General features: G+C 45.1%; 1 protein-coding gene across 2 annotated transcripts in view; it reads left to right on the plus strand.

Moving 5' to 3' along the window:
* tdrd7a (tudor domain containing 7 a) overlaps positions 1 to 18,815 on the plus strand; it is a 72,597-nt gene extending 53,782 nt beyond the window's left edge. For both annotated transcript variants that reach the window (XM_051929901.1, XM_028805921.2), the window contains exons 13-17: positions 2,300 to 2,434; positions 4,087 to 4,194; positions 8,411 to 8,844; positions 9,069 to 9,229; positions 18,485 to 18,815. In XM_051929901.1, coding sequence (XP_051785861.1) covers positions 2,300 to 2,434; positions 4,087 to 4,194; positions 8,411 to 8,844; positions 9,069 to 9,229; positions 18,485 to 18,714 — 1,068 coding nt within the window. In that variant the 3' untranslated portion in view covers positions 18,715 to 18,815. The remainder of the gene's footprint in view (positions 1 to 2,299; positions 2,435 to 4,086; positions 4,195 to 8,410; positions 8,845 to 9,068; positions 9,230 to 18,484) is intronic.
* Positions 18,816 to 22,522: the final 3,707 nt, after the last annotated feature.

Genomic DNA, 22,522 nt, shown 5'->3' on the forward strand with positions numbered 1-22,522 from the left:
CCTCAGATTTTGGCCGGTCCTTTGTTTGATTTTACTGTTCCTACCGCATCAGTTTCCATCAAGTTCAAAAAATCATAGAGCAGTTGTATAGCCCTAATTCAGTAGCTTCTCCACAACTGCTACCATAGCACAATCCATGACACTTTTGTAAAATTCTGCACATCAACCCCTCCTACATTGTTTACAAGTTCGGTATCTTTTTTCCCTATGTACTTCATCTTCATCATCATCATTCCACAAACTTCCACTTTTTGCCTCACAAAGCTTATAGGATTCCATCCCAAAACTGACTTTTTTCTTTTATTTAAATGTATACCTCCACACTGGATGGCCTTCCCATAGCAGTAATTTTCATTGATTGAAAGATCTCCCTGTGGAATGTAACTTCCAGAAAATGTTTGAATGTAGTGCTCAAAGAGAGGCTTGATTTTTGTACATCATTGGAGAAACTGGTGCAGCATCACTGTATGCTTCATCATCTGTGAAATGCAGAAATCTAGGAGAAAAAACCTCACTCATTATTTCATAAAAGATGGGGGTCACCAAGAGCTGGCTGTGGTGGAAAAATAACTGGTTTGAGTGGGCTTATGTATAATCAACACTCCAAAACCGCTTTCTTTCCTGTTGGTATCGACCCAGTCTTTATCACGGCTTCTCCTTTTCATTTGGCAAAACTACTAATTGAATTACCACTCTGCACAATAAGAGCGGTAAAGAAATTTCAGAGGTCCAAAACATGCTTGTAACTGCGCACGGTTAAAAACTGCGAAAGCACACTGCTGAGAGAGCCGTTTCTTCTACCACTAAAAATAAATGCCAAAACGAAATAGTTTTCCTTTAGAAATGTAAAAGAAAGTACCGTTAGGGGTTCTTTGGTCTCAAAACTACCATAAAACTTTCACCCAAGTAAAGGATGTCTGTACCTCTGCCACTAGGACCACCGAGTTTATATATAATATAAAAAAACAACCCCATTAGACGGCAGCGGCATACAGAGCATAGATCCAAAGGACTAGACGCATCCCTCAAGGAGTGAAAAATCTCATTAAGCACGCCTATAGACGCTCTCCCCGTTTCAGCATCGTTTTTGGATGCGCTTCCCTTTGTAAGAGGTTAAACATCTGTAACGCAGCATGGATTTGTGATCACGTTAGTAACGTCTGAACTTGTGTGAGGTGTGTTGCGTCTTGAGACCCCTGTTTCCAAGACCGGATGTACAGCAGCGATGTTGTGTATGTCCGTGCAGCCTTCACACTTTTACTCTCCTTGTCCTGCGCGGTGGAGTGTGTGCTTCACAAAGTGCCCGGGCTCTGCTGGAGAGACGCACACAGGCCCTCTCCCACTATCCTGTTCGTCTGTCTCTCCAACTGCAGCACACGTGTTGTCGGACACTTCACTACTATCTCCTTGCTAACGGTTTTTTGTGATGCTGTACCCCAACTGTGTTGCACTTGAATAACCAGGTAATGTGCCCTCTGTTGCTGTGGTGAAATCTGAGTGCGATGACTTTATCTGGGCACGTTGTATGTGAACAAGTCGATGCCTGTGCCTGCATTAAGTACAGAACAAGTCGGCTGTTCTTCATGGTAATAAAATTGGTGGTCTGGGCACTTGGTTCTCCACTACGCATGATGCCTGTCCACGTATTCCTCAAAAAGACGAGGCCCTGCTGTACTCGTCAAGGACTGTTGACACCACGCAATTCTAGCTATTGAGTAGGGCCTGCAGAAACACTGCGTCAGGATTTTAGCTGTCCATGCGGTTTTCACTTGTTAAGGTCTTCTCGAAATCCAGATTGGAGTTGGTTTGCCATTTCATTAGATTCCATTTATTTTTGCCCATTTTCTCGTGTTTTATGCTGGATGCCATATTAACATTGTGCATGACACCATTTTTTCCTGAAATACCGCTGCCATGATCTACCTTTATGGCCATTGAAGCTCATAAGAGACGCACCCCATTGTTTTGTATGCATACCCTTGAAAGTGCTAAAGTGAGGGTGCCCCCCATCAACTGACATCTACAAGTGTGTGCCACATTCCTACCTCTGCCATGTGCCTCTTGTGATTGGTTGTTTGTGGCCATCCAGGGAGGTCTTCCTATTGCAGAATTGTTGCTATTGGAGAATGGGAAGACCCTTTACAAAATCAAATATTAGCACCAATGTCACTGATAAGCTGACTTCTAATTTCCTGGCATGAAGAGGGGCAGAGGGGAGGTCAGAGTGACAGTCTTGGCGTTTCTGCCAAAAGCAGTCCCCTTTATTCATGTTGACTCGGTTTGTTTTATTCTTTTCCAGGTTGCCAATTTGCATGGAAGCAGAGTGGTGGACATTGTTTTTGTTGACACTGGAATGCCAGCTTCTGTGGAAGTGATTGAGCTTCGTGAAATTCCTTCACTGTATCTGCGAGACTTGATTAGCATCCCGCCACAGGTGATGTCATTGGGGTGGCCTCTGAATGTGCCAGCAGGCCTCTGGTGTCCTTTGCACATTGAACTGGTGGTACATTCTCCGATTCATTTAGTCCACAGTCCAGTCCAGTGCCATATTGGCCGTTCTTTTAGCAGTGCCCTTCTGTTTTCTTTGAGTCTGTCAACAAAATAGAGCTGGACCCGTGGACATGGCGTCGGGCTTTGAGGGATGGGTGCTTTTAATGTACGTTTTTGACTCTGACGTGGGTAAAGTTGATGATTCAGTCATTCTGCCATACTGCTGTGGGCAGGATAATGACATTTCTTCATATAGCACATTTTCATACAGATGGAGCTCAAAGTACTTGGGATAAAGCATGGGTAACAATACTGCCAGGTTCTGATAGGGTGATCTGGCAAGCGGCTTGTGTCAATTAACAAGCTGTGTCCTCCTTTCACCGTTATGTTGGCAGAACAAAAGATCTTTTAGAATCCAGGGCTGCTGTCTGATCCGGAGAGCCCTTTTATTGGGATTTTTGTTTAACGTTTTAGTATACATTAAATATGCAGATTGGCCACTCGGGCACATCAGAATGTCCCTATATCTCCATGAACTCTCAACTCTTTGGAGAATGTGCTCCTTGCCCTCATTAGTTTTTCATTACATTTTCAAAGAATGTGAAGATACTAAGGAGGCTTGTTGTAAAAGTCATCTTTACTGGTGAAGATTGCACTTTTGTTTAATGAACGATTAGAAATAATCGGTGACTTTTGATTGCAAGGTCAGTAGCTGGGAATGCTTAGGTAGTGCCGCTTCACGACTGGTGGTTGGGAGCGTTAGCTGGACTGGGGTCACTCGTACAGTGTGCTGTTTACAGTGGCCTTGCTGTGCCGCCCTGTTTGACCGCTTCTCATAGCGGACATCTGGACAAGCAGCGCATGTTGATCTGCTGGGTAACCACTCGTATTGTTCAGCTGCCTTACCTCGCTTGACGCATCTTTAAGATAGATAGATAGATACTTTATTAATCCCAAGGGGAAATTCACATACTCCAGCAGCAGCATACTGATACAAAAAACAATATTAAATTAAAGAGTGATGATAATGCAGGAAAAAACCGACAATAACTTTGTATAATGTTAACATTTACCCCCCCGGTGGAATTGAAGAGTCATATAGTTTGGGTGAGGAACGATCTCCTCAGTCTGTCAGTGGAGCAGGACGGTGACAGCAGTCTGTCACTGAAGCTGTTCTTCTGTCTGGAGATGATCCTGTTCAGTTCATGCAGTGGATTCTCCATAATTGATAGGAGCCTGCTGAGCGCCCGTCGCTCTGCCACGGATGTCAAACTGTCCAGCTCCATGCCAACAATAGAGCCTGCCTTCCTCACCAGTTTGTCCAGGCGTGAGGCGTCTTTCTTCTTAATGCTGCCTCACCAGCATACCACCGCATAGAAGAGGGCGCTCGCCGCAACCGTCTGATAGAACATCTGCAGCATCTTATTGCAGATGTTGAAGGACACCAGTCTTCTACAGAAGTATAACTGGCTCTGTCCTTTCTTACACATATAACATTCTAACCCTAATTAAGGTGGACCTTTTCAGGTTTAAAAAGTAAAATCGTGGCTTGATCTCCAAGTGCACATGATAACCTGACTCTCCTTCATCTTGCAGGCCGTGAAGTGCTGCCTGGCAGAACTGTGCGCTGTGGGCTCATGGACGCCGGATGCTGTGCTCTGGCTTAGGCAGGCCGTGTTGAATTGTGCTGATTGCAGTGTCAAGGTAAAATGGACTCTTGTCCTCTGCTGCTCTTCCATAATGATGTTGAAGGTGGTCTTCTGTTTTACGGGTCTTTGTAAAGCACACCGTGTCGTCCTGACTGCACATCTGATTGGACACATTTATTTGGAGTGAGGCATCACAAGGAAGCAGCTTTTGACAAAGCCGATGCCCCCCTCCTTTTGCTGGTCACCCCAGTCATTTGCTTGTGCAGACCCCTGATATTCAGTTCTTACTGTTCTTAACACTAGAGTTACCAAAGCTTACGAAAAAACTTGTAAATCCGGCACACCTTAAATCCGCTCGCACCACTCCGTCAGCGTCTTTTGTTTTGTAAATAATTCTTTAATAATGATTCTTTACATTTATATAGCGCTTTTCTCACTACTCAAAGCGCTCTCCACACAGGGAGGACCCGGGAAGCAAACCCACAATCTCCTTACTGCAAAGCAGCAGCACTACCACTGGCCACCTGTGAGAATAAATGTATCGATAAGCCCAACCAACAAGCAGCCTGCTATCCCATCCCTCCCACAGCTGCAGAAAGTGCAAAACCTTCTCCCAGCTCAAGCCTTGTTCATCAGGGAGTGAGGTACCTAGAGATGTATAGGCTCAAAAAATATCTGTTTGGAACAGATGCATTTCACGTGTCTACAGAGATCTGTGTAAGTGTAGGATGACAGAAATGTTGAACACGTAACTACAAGACATTTTTTGTGTTTTAGTACCAATGACAATTTTGACATGAAGTGTATAATGTATGAAGACTAAACTCGAAATATCAAAAGCTCTTTCACAAAAGGTATAAATTATAACAGAACAAGTGAACTTTTATTCGAGACTATAACCGAAGAAAAAGAAATCGGGTTATTGTGACTTGTTGTCGAGACCGCTTTGGTAGTGTAGCACTAAGAACTGCTGTTTTCAAATAAAGATGAGCTATAACAGAGGTGAACTCCAATGAAGATGAGGGTTCTACATCGGAGAAAGAACAGAAGCCCTCCCCACAAGAAACGTCCATTCACACATAAGAACAACGCAGCTGCACTAGGTGTAAAGGCGAAAGATGGCACCGTTTGGATGCAGTACGAGGTCGGGCGTCCTCCTGCCAGTCAGTCTGTCCTTCAACGAAACAGCACGGCTTACAGAGCTCACCAACGTATCGTGCAAAGTTGTTTGATTGTTTTGTGATGGTCTTTACATAGGAAACCTTTACATGTTACTTGTATAACAGTCTGATCGAATCAGAATATCTATTAGTAACACAACGAAATTAGGTGTCTTCATATAAATAAATGTAATTACAAATGAATGAGAAGAAATGAGGTAGAACACAAACATTCAACATAAGACCTTATTGCACAAGATGTCATCTATTGCACTGCTGCTTTGGAGGTGATGGGGTGGCATTCAGTGCCCTAATAGTAATGGGGTACAGACTGCTATTCAGTCGATTAGTCTTTGTTTTCATGCTCTTCTCTTTTGCCTGATGTCATCAGCAGGTTGTGAGGAGTCTTAAGATGTTTTCTGCTTTCCTGAGGCAGTGAGAGCTGTGCACTTCATCCAGAGAGGGTAAATAACAGCTGATGATCTGCTGGGTAGTCCTTGCGATCCGCTGAAGTGTCTTCCTCTGTGCTGTTGTGCAGCTGGAAAGCCCCACGCAGAGGCAGTAGCACAGGATACTCTCAATAGAGCAGCGATAGGAGGACACCAGCAGTTTTTGGGGGATGTTATTTCTCCTAAGGACTCTCAGGAAATCAGGTGTCTGCTGAGCCGCCTTCACCAGCTCAGCTGTGTTCATACCCCAGGACAGGTCTTCCATGATGTGGACTCCCAGGAAGCAGAAGTCTGACACCCTCTCCACACAGTTCCCTCCAATGTAGAGTGATTTGATGTCCGTTTTTCTTTTTCCTGAAGTCCACAACAAGCTCCTTGGTCTGTCTTGTGTTCAGGAGCAGGTTGTTGTCGGTGCACCACGCTGACAGCTGCTCCACTTCATCTCTGTAGGCAGATTCATCCTCCCCAGAGATTAGCTCCACCACAGTGGTATCGTCTGCAAATTTGATGAGGGTGTTGCTGTAGTGGGCGTGAAGAGCAGTGGGCTCGGCACACACCCCTTAGGACAGCTGATGCTGATGGCCGAGGAGATGAGGGCCCACCCTAGTGCTCCAGGTGGGACAGGGTAGCATGGAGAGCAGCAGCAACAGACTCCTCCATAGACCTGTAAGCAAATTGGTGTTCGTCAAAGGTGGGAGAGATGAAGGACATGATAGGACTCCAGACCAGTCTCTCAGCAGAGCTTCCTTTGTTTGATCAACAAGAGCATGCTCACAAATTACACGTGTAATGCCACAAAAAATGCCTGCTGACACTTCAGTACACAATCAATGGTACGCGAATACAGTTAGACTTTTTTGGGCACATACACCGTCCAGATCTAAACACAAGCATGGAGAGTCGCACGTGTACTGAAGAGTATCTATAGCTGCAAGTGGAAGCGCCTGTTTCTGCCGTTGTCCAGAAACCGTTTCATAAGCTTTATGATTTTGGTCTCAGTCTTACTTACGTGAGATGACTGGGATCTTTCCTGAATAAGATCAAACACGGTTGCGTATGGAGCAGAGGGAGCTTCCACCCGCAGCGGAAGTCACTTGAGTACACATGTCCTCCGTTGGCGTGCCCGTGTCGATCAAACCGAGGAAGCTCTGCAGTCTGTCTTGTGACTTTACGCTGTAAGAAGATAAGTAAATCAAGGTAAGTAACATTCGATCTGACTTTTATATAAGTAACATATCAAGGTTTCTTATGTAAAGACCATCACAAAACATAATCACAAACGGGATACGTTGGCGAGCTCTGTAAGCCGTGCTGTTTCATTGAAGGACAGGTGTGGGGCAGACTGTCTGGCAAGATGACGCCCGACCTCTGGGTGCATCGAAACGGTGCCATCTTTCACCTTTACGCATGGTGCAGCTGCGTCGTTCTTGTGAGTGGATGTTTCTTGCGGGGAAGGCTTCTGTTTCTCCGATCTGAGTTCACCTCTGTTATAGCTCGTCAATTTGAAAACTACAGATCGAGGCGAGCATGAATGCGACCGAATAAAACTGAATAAAAACGCTAACCTATACAAGTACCGTACATTTACAGCGGCTGTTATACAATAAAAACAAATTTGATTGGAGTCTAATAGTAACAGTAAGAGCAGCTCACTACGCAAAACGTTTATTCTGGGACACGTGAAGACTCGAACCCAGGACCTTTTTGAATAGGAGTCCGCAGTTCTTACCGCTGTACTACCCAAGAAATCTCGACAACAAGCCACACTAACCCGATTTCTTTTTCTTCGGTTATAGTCTTGAATAAAAGCGCACTTGTTCTGTTATATTTATACCTTTTGTGAAAGTGCGTATTTGATATTTGGACTTCAGTCTTTATACACTTCATGTCAACATTTTGTCGTTGGCACTAAAACATGGAAAAAGTTTCTCTTGGGTATGTGTTCAACATTTCCTGTCATCCTACACTTACACAGATCTTTGTAGACACGGGACACACGTGAAATGCATCCGTTCCAAATAACAATAGATTTTTTTTTTTTAGCCTTTACAGCCCTAGGTACTCGACTCCCTGATAAACGAGGCTTGAGCCTGGAGAGGGTTTTGCACTTTCTGCAGCAGTGGGAGGGATGGGATAGCAGGCTGCTTGGGCTTATCGACACATTTACAAGACCAAAGACGCAGACGGAGAGGTGCGAGCAGATTTAAGGTGGGCCGGATTTACAAGTTTTTTCGTAAGCTTTGGTAATTCTAGTGTTAAGGACTCTGTGGAAGCTCATTGTCGAGATGCCAGAGGGCTGTACCAGTTCACCCTTTAAAATGTGTAATAAAGTAAAGTCACTTGTTTCATGTTCACAAAGAACAGTTAGAGCACATTTACCAACAGGGCTACACGTGTGTGGGCATCTCCTGTATGAGGGTGCAGCAGCGTTTGGAAGGGGTGAAGAGTGAGTAGCTCAGGCCTACCTGTGCTCGTTATCAAGCTGTGCAGAGAAATCTGCTGCTGTGGTGAGCGCCCATTCTCATTATGACCGCTAATGACCCTTTGGTGTTGGTGACCACGTTTTATTTTTCCATCAATCTGCTCATTTTAGTATCGTTCTGTTTTGGGTTGCAGTTTCTCATAAAACGGTGGAATGACAGCCCTGTTTGTCTGCTTTCAGGTGGCCAGACGCGATGAGCTCTTGGGGCTGCTGCATATTCATTTGTTTATATCCGTGAACTTTTACAAGACTGGGCAGAGCATCAACATGAGGATGGCACAGTCAGAGCTGTGGCAGCACCAAAAGGATGTGCTGTTGAGCAGCTGCCCGCGCAGGCCCTTGAGTGGGGAAGGCTCTGGGCCCCAGGCACAGGGGCACTCCAAATTAAGCAGTGACCTCCAGATGCCTCTGCTGCAGTTGCCCCCGTCTGGACAGAACATGGATGTGTTTATTTCACTGGCTTGCCATCCTGGACACTTTGTTCTGCAGCTCTGGCAGGAGCTTTACAAGCTGGATGTCCTCCTTGGAGAAATGATCCTCTATTACAATAAGCTGGAGGAGCACCGTGCACCAATTGTGCAGAACCAGATATACGCTGCCAAGGTGGACAACAAGTAAGTGTGCTACTTTGAGCCCACGTCCAGTGTGACTTGCTCTGCTGCATTTTGGGAATGTTGTTTTCTCATTTAGCAGGAGCACTTCAGTTTTATTTCACAAAATGCTTTCTGGGTAATTTTGGTCTGATCTTGTCCTTTAGACGTGCAGTGCCAGGTGAGGTCACCTCGCCATGAACTTCTCCCGTCTCCAGGTGTCTCAGTAAATGTGTTTTCCATTGCAGGTGGCAACGTGTGCTGGTCAAGGGGGTGCTGAAGACCGGACTGGTGTCTGTTTATGAGCTGGACTATGGCCGATACGAACTGGTCAGCTGTACTCGTGTCCATCCCTTGATTGAGGAGTTTCGTCAACTGCCTTTTCAGGCTGTCCGTGCTCAGCTAGCAGGTGAGGGGTGTGTGTGTGAGAAGCGACGCAATTTGACTACATGGTTATCAGTGTGATGACTCCCAGTATACGGTACATGGCCACAGTTTGTCTGGCAATGAGGTTTAATATGACGAATGCACGGTGAAGTTGGCGCCACAAGCCCTTTTAAATGTGGGGCCATAGGTTCTGCTTAGTGCCACACAGTGGTAGGAAAAAAAAATAAGCAATCGGGCATTATGTTGTGACTTAACAGGTGGTCTCCAGAGACCAAGAATTAAGCACCTCTTATAGTGAGCCATATTGTGAAAAAATAATTTTTTGCATTTTATATAGTGCTCTTCTCACTACTCATAGCACTCAGCAATTGCAGGTCAAGGGCCTAACAGAGCAGAGTCCCTATTGGCATTTACGGGATTCGAACCGGCAACCTTCCGATTGCCAGTGCAGTTCCCTAGTCTCAGAGCCACCACTCAGAATTGTGCAAACTACAGCAAAGGGACGATTTAAGGCTTTAGACCCCATTGGTGGCATTTTAAAGTCAATTCTAAATAACACAGGTAACCAATGTAATGCCACTGAGGCTGGTGGATGTGTTCAGATTTTCTTTCCTAGTTAATATCTTGCTGCTGCATTCTGAACTAATTGCAGTGGATTGTGGTCAGTCTTGGGCAGTCCTGTTAGGAGTGTATTGCAATAATCCAGTTGGCTAAAAGCAAGTCTTGTAAAGTTTTATATGAGGTCTAATCTTTGCTATATTCCTTAAGTGAAAAACTGCAGTCCTAGTAATCTGGTTAATACGTAATTTAAAGTTTAGGTCCGAGTCAAGGATTACCCCTAACTTCTTTACCTCCACCTTGACTTAAGCTTAAGGGATCAAGTTTATTTCTAAAACCCTTGCTATACCTCTGACTGCTTCTGTTTTCTCCTTATTTGAGAGAGTTACTATTCGTCTAAACGGAAATACTGCTAAGACACTTTATAAGAGAGGCGAGAGCATCAGGTGCTAAAGATAAATAAAGCCAAGTGTCCTCTGCATAGCTGTGGTGGCTCACCTTGTGCTTTGAGATAATCTGACTGGATGAATGCACGTAATTTGAAAAAAGCCGCAGACCCAGAATATGAACCTTTGTGCAACACCGTAGACTGTGGCAGGGGTCTCTAAAGTACAGTCGGCACAGCTAACTGAGTTTTCTACTTGTTAAATATGACATACCGATTTAAGATGTTGCCAGAACAGGCCACCCTTTGTGTATGGCAGCGATTTTCAACTTTGGTGCCACAAGATTTAATTATATAAAAAATACTTATTTTTTACAACAAATTAGACTTCTTTTGCATTGTATTTCTTTAAAGAAGTCTACAGTGGACATTTTATTCAATTTTCTATGATTTCTTTTTAATGTACATACACCATATGTGAAATAGACATCAATAAATATAATTTCATGCATTTATAACCAGTTTACATGTCTCAACTTGTTGAAAATTTGTATATTTAAAATTTAGTATAATTTATATGAACATTTACTTCAGTGTTTATTTTGCATGTGCACTGTGCTGTGTAATTTGAATGAATGAGCGTATCTTATTGTCAATCTAGTGTCCCTATTTATCCCCCACTATGCTGCAGCTGAATTTGATCACGTGTACACTTTATCGTTATTAATTCTTTATATTTATAAAGAGCTTTTCGCACCACAAAAAGCATACAGGGAGGACCCAGGACACGAACCTGTGATCACCTTACTGTGAGGAGGCTGCACTCGGCTCTAAGAACAGACAGGTGGTCATTGGCTACTTTAGCCAGCGCAGTTTCTGTACTGTGGGTTCTCCTAAAACTGGACTCAAACTTGTCAAGAATACAATGTTTTTTCAGGTAATCATTTAGCTACATGACGACTGCCTTTTCTACAGTTTTACTTAGATATACTGGTCTAAAATTGTCAAACCCCTGCTTAAGAAAAATAATCTCGACGACTCTTTTTTTGGCAACTGCAGTGTTTAACACAGGAAAGACCCCCATATGTAGTGAGGAGTTTTCAATGTCAAGTCTGCTATCAGTTAGCACAACAGACTTCTTTGAAAAGGCCCGTTGGCATTGGGTCAAGGACACAATTATTATTCTACATAGTTCAGGTAGATCTGTGCTGGTGAAATAATTGAATACTGGGATTCAGTCAGATTAACTTTGGGGGGGGAGGGGGGTGCGTCATATTAATTCTAATGTCATTAACTTTTTGTTTTAAACAAAAACGGAGCGAAAGCGTCAAGTTTCACAAGTCGTTTTTAGGAGGCTCGCCATTGAGTGAGCGGAGTGTAGGTGATGATCAGTACTGTTTTGATTTCAGTCAAGTAGGTCTGCTGCTGAAGGCGCACTGTGGTGTTCTATCAGTTTAGTTTTTCTCCATTTACGTTCAGCTCTCCGTCATGTTCTCTTTAAATCGGCCACACACTGTGTCTTCCATGGTGTTTTAGTGCTGCAGCTCTTTTCTAACATTTGTGTCCCCCTCGCTGTTCACGCTGCTAGTGTCATTAAGGTAAGTGCTACAGTCGGACTCATTGCTTACAATATTGGCAGACATTAAAGCTGCAGATGTTTAAATGCACTTCTCATTAGTTGTATTTGCCAGTATTTCTTCATTAAATATGACCTACCAATACCTGTGACCTCCCTCTTTTTGCAGTGACCGAGTTTAGTGTGTCCCCGTCCTTCGGTCTGCGCTGGCTGACATGCTGATTCAGATCAAAGCAGTGCATGAAGGTCATGGATTTTGTGCCTTTTGGGTTACACTGACTATCCACATGAAAACTGAAATCCAGTACAATTAGTATCTATAATAAATAGGGCAGATTCCAAAGTCTGAGAATTCCTCAATAAAAGACACATTGCATTTAGGAGGTCTGTAAACGGTTAATGCGAATGACTGGAACACACTTGAATTACCAAAAGACACAAAGTTACCAAAAGCGGCGTCCTTAGTTTCAATCAGCTCGAGTCAATCAACTAAACCGCCACCTTATGTTGCCTTTGCAAACCGAATGAACAAATCGGTGATTTGCAGGCGCTGCTGCACCATTGGAGCCGAGTTGCACTTAATGTAAGAAAGTCGATTTTCTATCACTGACAAGTTTCTAAATGTAAAGTCTGTCTTGTTAATGGTCTAATATCTAGTGAAAGAGCAGAGCTACTCGGAGTGTCAACACCTTGAAATGGTTATTTGTGTTAATGCCACTTTGTGTGGGTTTTTATTTAATTCTGTAATCTGTTCTAGTTCTAATGCACATCATGGGTGAAAAGGTAAGTAAATTATTTGCATTTTCACTGCTTTGTCTACATTTTTTTAAACGATGGTTATTCTAACGCAGATACAGTGAACACCTAGAGGTAAACTTCTTAAATGACCCCATCCTAGCATGGCATTATAGAAAATATCATAAAATTATGTAGTCAGGAAAGATGGATTACCTTTGAGATGTTGGCAGAGAGGACCCGGGCACTGACACCGTTAGCGTGCAGCCCATTTCATGTGAAGAAACGCCGTCTTTCCCAGAAGAGATCCCATTTGTCCTCAAACCCGACGGTTTGTGTCCTGCAGAAACCTCTCAACCAGTTCAAGCAAACTGTAGGCTTCATCCGACCTTCAGACTAATGGCAGAGGACCTGAAATGAGGGGTCCTCTCTTTTGTGGTGTGGACGAAGGTTCGAGGCAGACGGCAGATGTAGAGTAAAAAAGCAATTTCTTTATTCTTGGTGAGCAGAGAGACCATTGCAGCCCCTGTCAGCTAGTGTCACTGACAGTTTCTAGTTACAGCCCCCCTTCCTCTTTTCACAGCAGGCTTTTATATCTTTTTTGTCACGTACGCACTTACCACAAAGCTTATTTTATAGTTGCAGCTTCACAAGCAGCCCACCCTTACTGGTGGAGTAACCTTCTTTATTAACTAAGACAGAGTGCATCTTCCTAAGGGCTGAATCACTTAATAACCTTTAACTTCCCCACCTCACATACCTTAACAATCTTAATGCATTCATATGGTTAACACAAAGAACTCTTGTACTTACAAATATATACGTTTTCTTAGCATCAGCTGGTTTGCATAACATATGTTTCATCCACCCAAACGCACACAGATAGTAATCGTCAAGGCGATTTAGATTTTAAGTACAAATTGTTCCGTTGCACTTGGATGTAGTCACAAGATCATCTTCCTCTTTCTTTTTGACTAGGTCAAAAAGGCCCTCAGCCCAATATTTTTTATTCAACTATTTAAGATATTGATTCACATTTTTATTATTCCACAGTGGCTTGGATTAAAGCTGTGAAGTCTGTCTTTAGGACCTCTGACTGTTGATATCGCACGTCGTTTACTCCCGCGTGGAGTACGATGGTTCCCACTGTCTTGTTCTTGTGCTTTTCCAGGACTGTCCACTGTCCTTGAAGCAGGTCAACCAGAGTCTAACTTGGAGTAGATTTGCAACCGGGGGGCACGTTTGTCCGCACTGTCTAGTGGAGAAGATGATTGTGCAGGTTGACAATGATACAATTCCAGTGTCGCAGGTTAATATGGTCAAGGATATTAATACGGACTGGTCTTGTCAAGGGGATCCCAGCTTACCAAAGACTAAGCAATTATTTGGTTTCTTGCACTTCTCTGTTTTGGGGTGACCTGGCTATAACCCTCATTTTGAGAGTCCTAAGTCGTTAAGTTTTTGGCATTTTGGACATGAAGTCTTCTGCATTCAAATCTCTCCCTGGAATTCAAGTAGTTGCTTAATAGCAAGCCTCCCTTCCTTTTAGAGTTCAGTTCCTTAAACTAAAAGCATGACTTAGTCTGTCAAAGTCAAGTGTTACTCACGCATGGCCGCGCAAGCAGCAGTTTCATTGTTGAGACTCCTTTATGTAGAGCAGAGGACATCAAGCACCACTTACCGCTGCCAGGTGGGCTCAGTTGATGTCTGCTGCTGACGTGGGCAGATCGTCTTACGTTTGCTTAGCTGGGACATTCCGCCCTTGATTACAGCTGTGAAGGTAGGGAGCATTTCACAGAAAGTCCGCAAGAAACCAAGTGTGCATAAAAGTAACATCTGTAGGACTGGACAGCTGTCTTTGCTGGGGTCCCTGGTACTCGGATTTCCACAACTTGCAGGGGGAGGACAGGACCCTGGCACCTCCTAGCCTGGTCTGACGTGCATACCCCACACTAAGATGTACCACATAAACGAATTAAGGGAGCGATTAACAGAGAATAACGTAAAATATTTATAAACCCTAAATACACACGACAAGACAAAGACCCTCCAACACAAAAGTACCAACCGCTAGACTGAAGTGGTGAATGGAAGATCTCCTCTTGACGGCCTTTTAGAAATGCTGCAACTTTTGTGCTAGTGAATGTTTGGTGATGTTGGGGGCTTCAAAATCAAGAAATCTGTCAAACACTTCAGAAGAACACGGAGAGAACTGTAATCCATGTGGGTGGTGGTCTTGTAAACATTCAGGATGGACTTTTGAAAAAGTCCCAAAAAGAACGAGATGGGAATTGATGAGAATTATGACAAAAGACCTCAGCGACTCGTGCATTGAGAATATTCACTGGTTTTACGTACAATACAAAGAATACACATTAGCATACATTCAAAAACTCAAAGTTAAAGCCGGTGTATAAAATCAAAAAAGATCATCCGTATTATTCATGGAGATTAAATAACATTTAATTGGTTTGAGTCAAATCAGGGATTCGTACATAAACAGCCGGTAAATATTTATCATAACTAGCTGTTCTACTGGCTTCGCCTGCAAGAGTAATAAAATGTGTGTAAAAATAAAGACTGGAGACTTTCTTGGCAGTATCTAGAATCTAGTGTTTCTCTGCGTAAGCCCTTATGAAATGAAAGCAAGATTTGGAGAAGTGAAAGTAACCCTGGAGCTGTGAACACTTCATAGAGCAGTAAAAATAAATAAGCTCCATAGCAAATATCAGAGCGTTGTAACATACAAACGAGAGTCGAGGGGCCCACAACCTCCTCCTCCTCCTCCTCGAGCCTCTGCCTGCCCCTCACACTCTCGCCACCTCAAGAGATCTGCGTTTTGAGGTGTCGTAACAAGTCATCACCAGGGACATCTATTGATTTGCCCTAAAAAACACATGAAAAGATTAGGACCAGTTTGGTTTGTTTTCATCAAATGATAACTCGCAAAAGATGGGACGGGTTTTTGATTTGATCAACTATTAAGAGTAATTGAGCAGAAAACACTGTTCATTATTTTAAAAATTCAATAATTGTTGTGGTCAACATTAACACTGGAAATTGGCACTGCTTTGTTATGTAATTGTTTCTAATTCTTTTTGAAGTAAAAATGTGTCCTGGTGAAAGTGTCATTTACCTGGAGAAGAGATGGCAGGAAGGAGAGCCATTGGGGACAGTGTGATGTCCTGGGTGATGATCTGCCGGGGAACCTGGTGTCCTTGGCCCTCACATTGCGATATATAAAACCTAAACTTGGTGTAAAGCCACACACATTTTCATACCAGCTCAATCCCTGGCATACACAAGTTCTCCGCTCGGTTTTGGAAACTGGCGGCACCCAGCGTCAAAGCACTGCTTTTGTTCTTGTGTGAGTTCCCTTTTATTTTTTAGATCCACATCCCTGACGCAGCTTTAACTGCACATTGTTTATTAGTTTAATGCATCTGATTGTAATTAATTTGTATCAATATAATGATCCACAGAATGGCCAAACTATTCCAAGTACCATAGCTGCTTTAGCGTTGTTACTCACTGTACCACTTGGAGTATTAATCCCACTGTATCTGAGTGTGGAATCACAGCTCTACAGCAGCTGATCGGAAAGATAATTGTCGGTATACAGCATCAAGAACACGCTGCCTCAGCCATGCGCACAGTCTATTTGAACTGCGCCTATACGACAAACGCTTCAGAGCCTTTCCTGTACAGACCTCGCGGTTCAGAAAGAGTTTCATCTCAAGAACTCTAAACACACTCCATCAAGTGCTCCTTGTAGAACTGTTTGGACTTAAGTCCAATTGCCTCACTGTAAACTTGTGATAGTTATAATATTGCACAGCCTGAGCCACTTTATAAAACGCGTATTTACGTATGATGACGATATCATTTTTAAGATGAAATGCAGCAAAATGTTTGTTACATTATACAGATAAAATGTTAACAACATTTAAATAACCTATTTTGTTTATAATTAAACATGTGAGGACACGGTGGCGCAGCGCTAGCTAGTTCACGGATTGTTCCTGCCTCGCGCTGTATGCTTGTTGGGACTGACACGACACTGGAAGGATAGAATAATTAAACATGTACTACAAAGATATTTCAGTGTTCCATAAGTTTTGAAGACTGCGTTCTTGGCTTACAAATGGCTTAGCGTCTATTACAGAGCTGATTGTGTGGTGATTGGGTGTTTGGAGAAAGAAAAGGAAGGACAGGAATTGGAGGTTAGTACGTTTGAAAGAGACAGGACTGCTGCAGTAAAGTATTTCATCGAAGGTCTCGCACGACGCAGCAAGCATCTTGTGTGAGACATTAACAGTCTGTGGACGGGGTGCCAGATTGTCACTTATCACTGTGCCACCGTGTCCCCATGTTTAATAACATGCTTTAACTCCTATTATCATGAAAATGACATCACATATAATCTCAGTATTTCAATTATTCAGAGAGCTGTAATATCACAAATGTCATGGATTCTGTGTCCTGTCGGAGGAAGAGAGAGCCTGGAAGCACGTAGTGATTCACACACACAGAGCACATAGAAGAACAAATACAATACAAAGCATTTAATGTGCTGCTTTAGTTACAATGGGACTTGAGGAGAAAGTAGTAAATTAAACGATTTTTAAGATGAAGTTTATATTCTACTTTAATGACAAAATAAACTACGTGATTAAAATGGAAATTTCAAGATTAAAGTTGACATTTTGTGCTTTTTTTTTTTTTTTTTTTCCCTGTACCCTAATAAGCTTTCATGTGACACTCGGATGGTGGGCTACAACTCGCCTTTTCACGGCAACTGTGATATTTGACCACCTTTTTTTTGTCGGACATTGTGACTTTGTGAACTTGAGCTTTCGAATTTCTCCGACATGCTGTGTCACTCGATCAACTTCCTTTTGTTGTCACTGTTGTTAAACCAACAAATAGAAGAATTTCAGCAAATACCAAGTGGAGGGAAGGATAAATGTACTATTACCCCTACCCCAAACCCCTGTGCTTTTGCCATTGCCTTTTCACAGAATGCTGACCTTAAGGGCTTTTTATATTGATTTGCATATTCAAAGAGGTGTAATTCTGGGAGGAGTTTGGGTGGGGCAGCAGGCGTGTGCACGTGTGTTACTTTTCACACTGACTGGGATTTATGGAGCGGAAGAACGTGGGAGTTGGTGTTCACACAGATTTATGTATCTGCATTTTTTTTGCGCATATAAACATTTACGGTTTTGTCTGTAGGCCGTGTTTTAGGGTGAATTCTACGCACGGCGTTCTGCATGAGGCCACTGGTGTTCATTTATCGACCTGAAGATGGTTGCAGACCACGTACAGTACATCCCCGATGGCAGTGCCCTTTTTCTGCAAAATGTTCCATGCACACTCCAGAAATTATTCAGTATTAGAAATGAGTTTTTGAGGTGTTGGTTTGGCCACAGTTCCCAGATCTGAGTGATGGAGCATCTGTGGAGTATGCTGGACAGTCCAGTCTGACCTGTGGAGTCTCCACCTCACAACTTACGACTTGAAGGATCTGCTGCTAATGGCTCTTTTGGTGGTCCGAAGGCAGGTGGCTTTGTTATGGCTGTGTGTGTGTGTATAAATGTGTGGCTCAATTTCTTCCCACCAAACTCCCATTCAGAGGTCGCAGTTGAAAGCCTAAGAGCCATCAGTGGTCCTTTGAGGAGTTTTCTCGAGTTTGCCTTGTAAATGGCTGTTTGTGGACCACCAGTTCGATTTGCACTTTACAGGTAAGAGAGTGCCACAGCTTTACATACAGATGAAGAGATGCCTCATTAGTACACCCAACGTCCATTAAGGTCCTTAGAGTAGTGGTGCTGATCTTGATAAGTAACCTGTCTGCGTGTTCGGTTTTGAGATTCCAGCCATCGTAATTGGTCAGACTGAGCGCCTCGGACCTGAGGAGTGGCTCAAGTCCTGGTGCGCCTCCATCTTAGTGAGCAGGTAGCCGAGTCTCTTGTGGACACCCAGCCAGTTGTTGACTGTCGCTCTTCTTTCTTTCTTTTTAGGGGTGAACAACACGCAGTGGTCCGAGGAAGCTGGGATCTTTTTCAGACAGCATGTTGAGAAAAGGGCCCTCGTAGCACAAATCAAAGCCGTTCACGATGGTCCCCAGTCCTGGGACAGGCGACTCCAGGTCTATTTGGTGGACACGTCAGAAGACGCAGACATTTGGATTCATAAAATCATGTCGACCTTCACTGAAGCGCGGAGCCTTGCAGGAGACGTGGCCCTCTAGTTCCTTGTTAGACTTCATTTGCACGCGTTTGTGCTTTTTGTTGTTCCTGCCAGGCCAGTGATGGGAATAAAACCTTTTCTTTTTTTCTTTTTCTTTTTTCAGTTCCATTTCTATTGTCTTTTTTGTTTCCATTGTCTCAGGTCTCTGCCTTGTTTGATTTGTTTTGTTGTGCTGTTCTTTCTGACTTGCTCTACTTGGCCGTGTTTTACTCTTTCTCCACACGTTGGTTCTCTTGTATTTATTTGCTGTACATTTTATTTTGCAGGTACAGTTGACTCTTATGAGGCACTATAAAGGTGGTGGTTGGTTTTTATGAGAAAGTCAGCTGGGTGTGTTTGTCATTTGTAGCCAGCCAGCTGTGTTGTGAGCCCACTTTATTACTGAATTGACGTGAGATGTCATTACACTGGTAAGAATTGCTGGGTGAAAGGATGAAGGAAAAGACCAAATCCTCCGCACCCTTGGCAGTACAAGTCTGCTCCTTCCACACCCCTCAGCAGGTCTCGGCCACAAGCACCGTCCGTCACAGTCCCAGGCCAGCGTGGTCTCCAAACGCGAGGTGTGCGCTCTTGGTGTTTCGTCATTTATCGTGGGCACTAGTTACTCGGCCAAAGTGACTGCGCGTGGATGGCAGCCTGATGAGTAGGCACTAGTGAGGTGAACTGGTGAATCGTGTGTGGGCCGATTTCCCCCCTGCCCCCCCTCCCACAATGATTAGCTGGCATCCTGACCAGGGGCTCACTACTGTCTGTGCCCATTGCTTGTTAGGACAGGCCCCAGTGGCCCCCTACCCTGTGTAAGTGGCTTTAGGGGGCTGGTGCATTAAATGAGTTCTATAATCTGCCCTCCGCCAAGCCCCTCAGTGAAAGCCTCTTTGTCACCAGGGTGCCCAGGGCTTCAGTTTTGGCTTCAGATGTTCCCACCTGCCTGTCTCTTCTGTTTACAAGACGCCTCAGTGGTGCTCGAGTGGCTGGCTAAATGATGGGGTGTGTGCCCGCAGCCAATGCCTGCTCATATAGACAGTAGTGTGGCACTCTGGGCAAATCTCCGTCACACTGCCAGGATATTAAAGTGACGTCAGTCATGTTGAACACTCGGACTCAAATCGGCTTGTGCAGTCACCCGAGTGCTGCACTATACCTACGTCTGCCATCTTAAGATAGGAAGGTGCCCGTGTGCCCCAAATGAACCCAGTGCTTTCTCTAATGGCGTTTGTGTGATGTGACGCCACACTTCAGGGGTGCAGTATGAGAGGGGGCCTCATCCCTCGAAATGCACGAAAGTTGTGATTTGTGAAACGAGCCGCCTTGATGTCACGGCAAGTTTCGACGTCGTCTGCTCCCTTAGACTGCTGGGGTTGGTGGCTTGAGGTGGCAGGAGAACAATGCGGTGACGTTTTTGAATGGGTTTTAACGGACAAGTCGCCTTCTGCACATGCGTTTAGTGAGCAGCCCACCGCCCTGTCCCAGGTGTGTTGGCAGTCGTACCCCCATACCTGCCAGGGGTGGCCCCTTTAGAGGATGTCACGAATGGTTGTATTTGAGGGGCTCCACTTGGAGTTGTGTACTGCATTGAAGCTGACGTTATAGGGGGCATCACCCCTGTGCCATGATGGGCTTAACAGAATTAAGGAGGGGCATCGGAATGGGACTGATGTGTCATTGAAACGAGACCACCTGGCCACCGCAGCATCCTTGTGTTGCTGAAATGTCAAAACCATGAAGTCCACGTGAGCTTCAGATGAGCGAAGCCTTCGGCGACTGAGCCTGGCAGCTTTGTGTTTATATCGTGAATTCTGTGTAAGACGGGGCCTGGCGGCGTGCATTTGGGCATAAACAAGTCTACAGGGTCAGGCACAGGTGCCCATCAGATGGGCAGGCAGCACCCACTGCTGGACAGAATGACAATGCTGTGCCAGTCATCCCAATTGAGGCACTACTGTGGGCATGGCTGGTGACTGGCAGTCACACCAGGGGTGACTGTCCCTTTGATGGGTGACACCTGTCCTGAATGCCATCTCCGGCTGCCTTCCTCTTCCCATGACAATGCCAGCGTGGTTCATCTGCCAATTTGATGGTGGGACTGCCCTTAAATGATGGGCAGGGCCATCTAGCAGGAGACCCAACTGGACAGCGGGTGCCCACCCTCTGTGCCCCCCTTTGCCAGATGGCACTACAGCAGTCCAAAGTGGACCCCTGCGGGCTGTTTTGTCGACTTGTCACGAGGGTCCCCTCCACTTGTGCATTTTCAGACGACAACTGAATGGCTCCTTTGGCTGGCCACTTTGTCACGTGTGTCCTTTGTCCCCACTTCACAGATGTGTTCATGTGCTTGATGTGACAGTCACCCTGTCCTTGGTCAGCACAGCACAGAAGCTCAAAAGGCAAACCGCTGAATGTGCAGAGGTGCCCCCTGCATTGGCAATGGGGGGCACTAGGGAGGCCACAGCTGAAGTGCAGTGTCTGAGAAGAGTAACCAAGTGCACCCTGGGATTGATGGGCACGTTGTACCGTAGTTGTTAGATGTTGACAGACTGAATCTCGTTCTGGACAAGGAGACCAGCCGCCATCTCGTACTCCAAATGTCGACACCTTCTCACATGGCTCTCTTTGGCCAATCAGAGGACAAGCTTGGCCCAGCTGGGCAGAGAACATCAACACCACCTCGTTGTCCGCCATCTCCAAAGGTGGGCCATACTTGAGGACAGCAGAGATGTGCCGCACAAAACCCACTGTCTCCTGGGAAGAGAAGAGTCAAACATTTGAGGGGCTTTAAAAGCCCACCATGACACGATGCCTGCTCCAGCAGTCGGCGGTGATCTCTGGCTGAACGTTGGAGACGAGAAGCCCACGGTGTCCCAAAGTCCGAGGTCCACTGTTCCAGGATTTGTGTGCCACCCACCTGAGGTGGCGCCCGTCCAGAGGCACGCTGGTGTCACTTGTCATGGTGGGTCCCTTTCTAATGAATTTCTGCCTTCAAGTGGATGCCGTTTGCCGGTGGTCCCCCTTGTGTCCTTTTCTTGTTTCTTTTGTTCTGGCCGTCTTTGTAACGGTGATATAGCGCACTGCCTGGGCTTTGAAATGGAGGGGCGCTCGACGATTTGAACGAGTTCGGTCTCCGCTTCACACCCAAGGGACGGCGGGCACAGGGTGACGTCAGCAGACGAGGATGGGCAGCACCCCTATGTGGGGCCTTGTGGGAAATCACCCCCGTAATGCCAGCTGCACCCTTACCTTAACCCTGGGGCAGCAGACTGGAGTGGGCGCTATGTAACTTTATACTGATTTTCTGCCATGTCTACTTATTTTTATAGCGCCTTTTATATTTATTAGTCTGTTGTATAGTGCCTTTCATGCCTCCTTATGTTAAAGGCGCTATACCAGAGACATTAGGCTGCACCTGGCAGAGGGCATCTCGTCTATCACATCATCCTCTACCTCCTTCAGAGCGGTGTCTTTTTTATAGCGCCTTTCATGCCTGTATTATACCTCATTATCTCTTTCACAGGTTATGCTACTCCCTATCTCTTCATCGTGGCTATAGCGCCTTTCACACCCGTTTTTTCTGGACTCTTCCGAGCCCACCGACTCGCGGGTCTGCTCATCCGATTGAGTAAAATCTTTAGAAACCACAACTGGCAAAGCAAAAGGTGAAGGAAGGACTGAGGGCTCCACACCACGAGACGGCCTGGTCTGCTCTGATCGGCCCTGATCTGCCCGGCCCGGTGCCGGAGTGAAGCGACGAGCGGGGCGAGGAGTCCTGTGCTCGGGGGCGCGCGGCTCCGAAGCGGCGGGCACGCGCACGAGCA

The sequence above is a fragment of the Erpetoichthys calabaricus genome, chromosome 7, assembly GCF_900747795.2.
Source record: "Erpetoichthys calabaricus chromosome 7, fErpCal1.3, whole genome shotgun sequence".
Taxonomy (NCBI): Eukaryota; Metazoa; Chordata; class Cladistia; order Polypteriformes; family Polypteridae; genus Erpetoichthys; species Erpetoichthys calabaricus.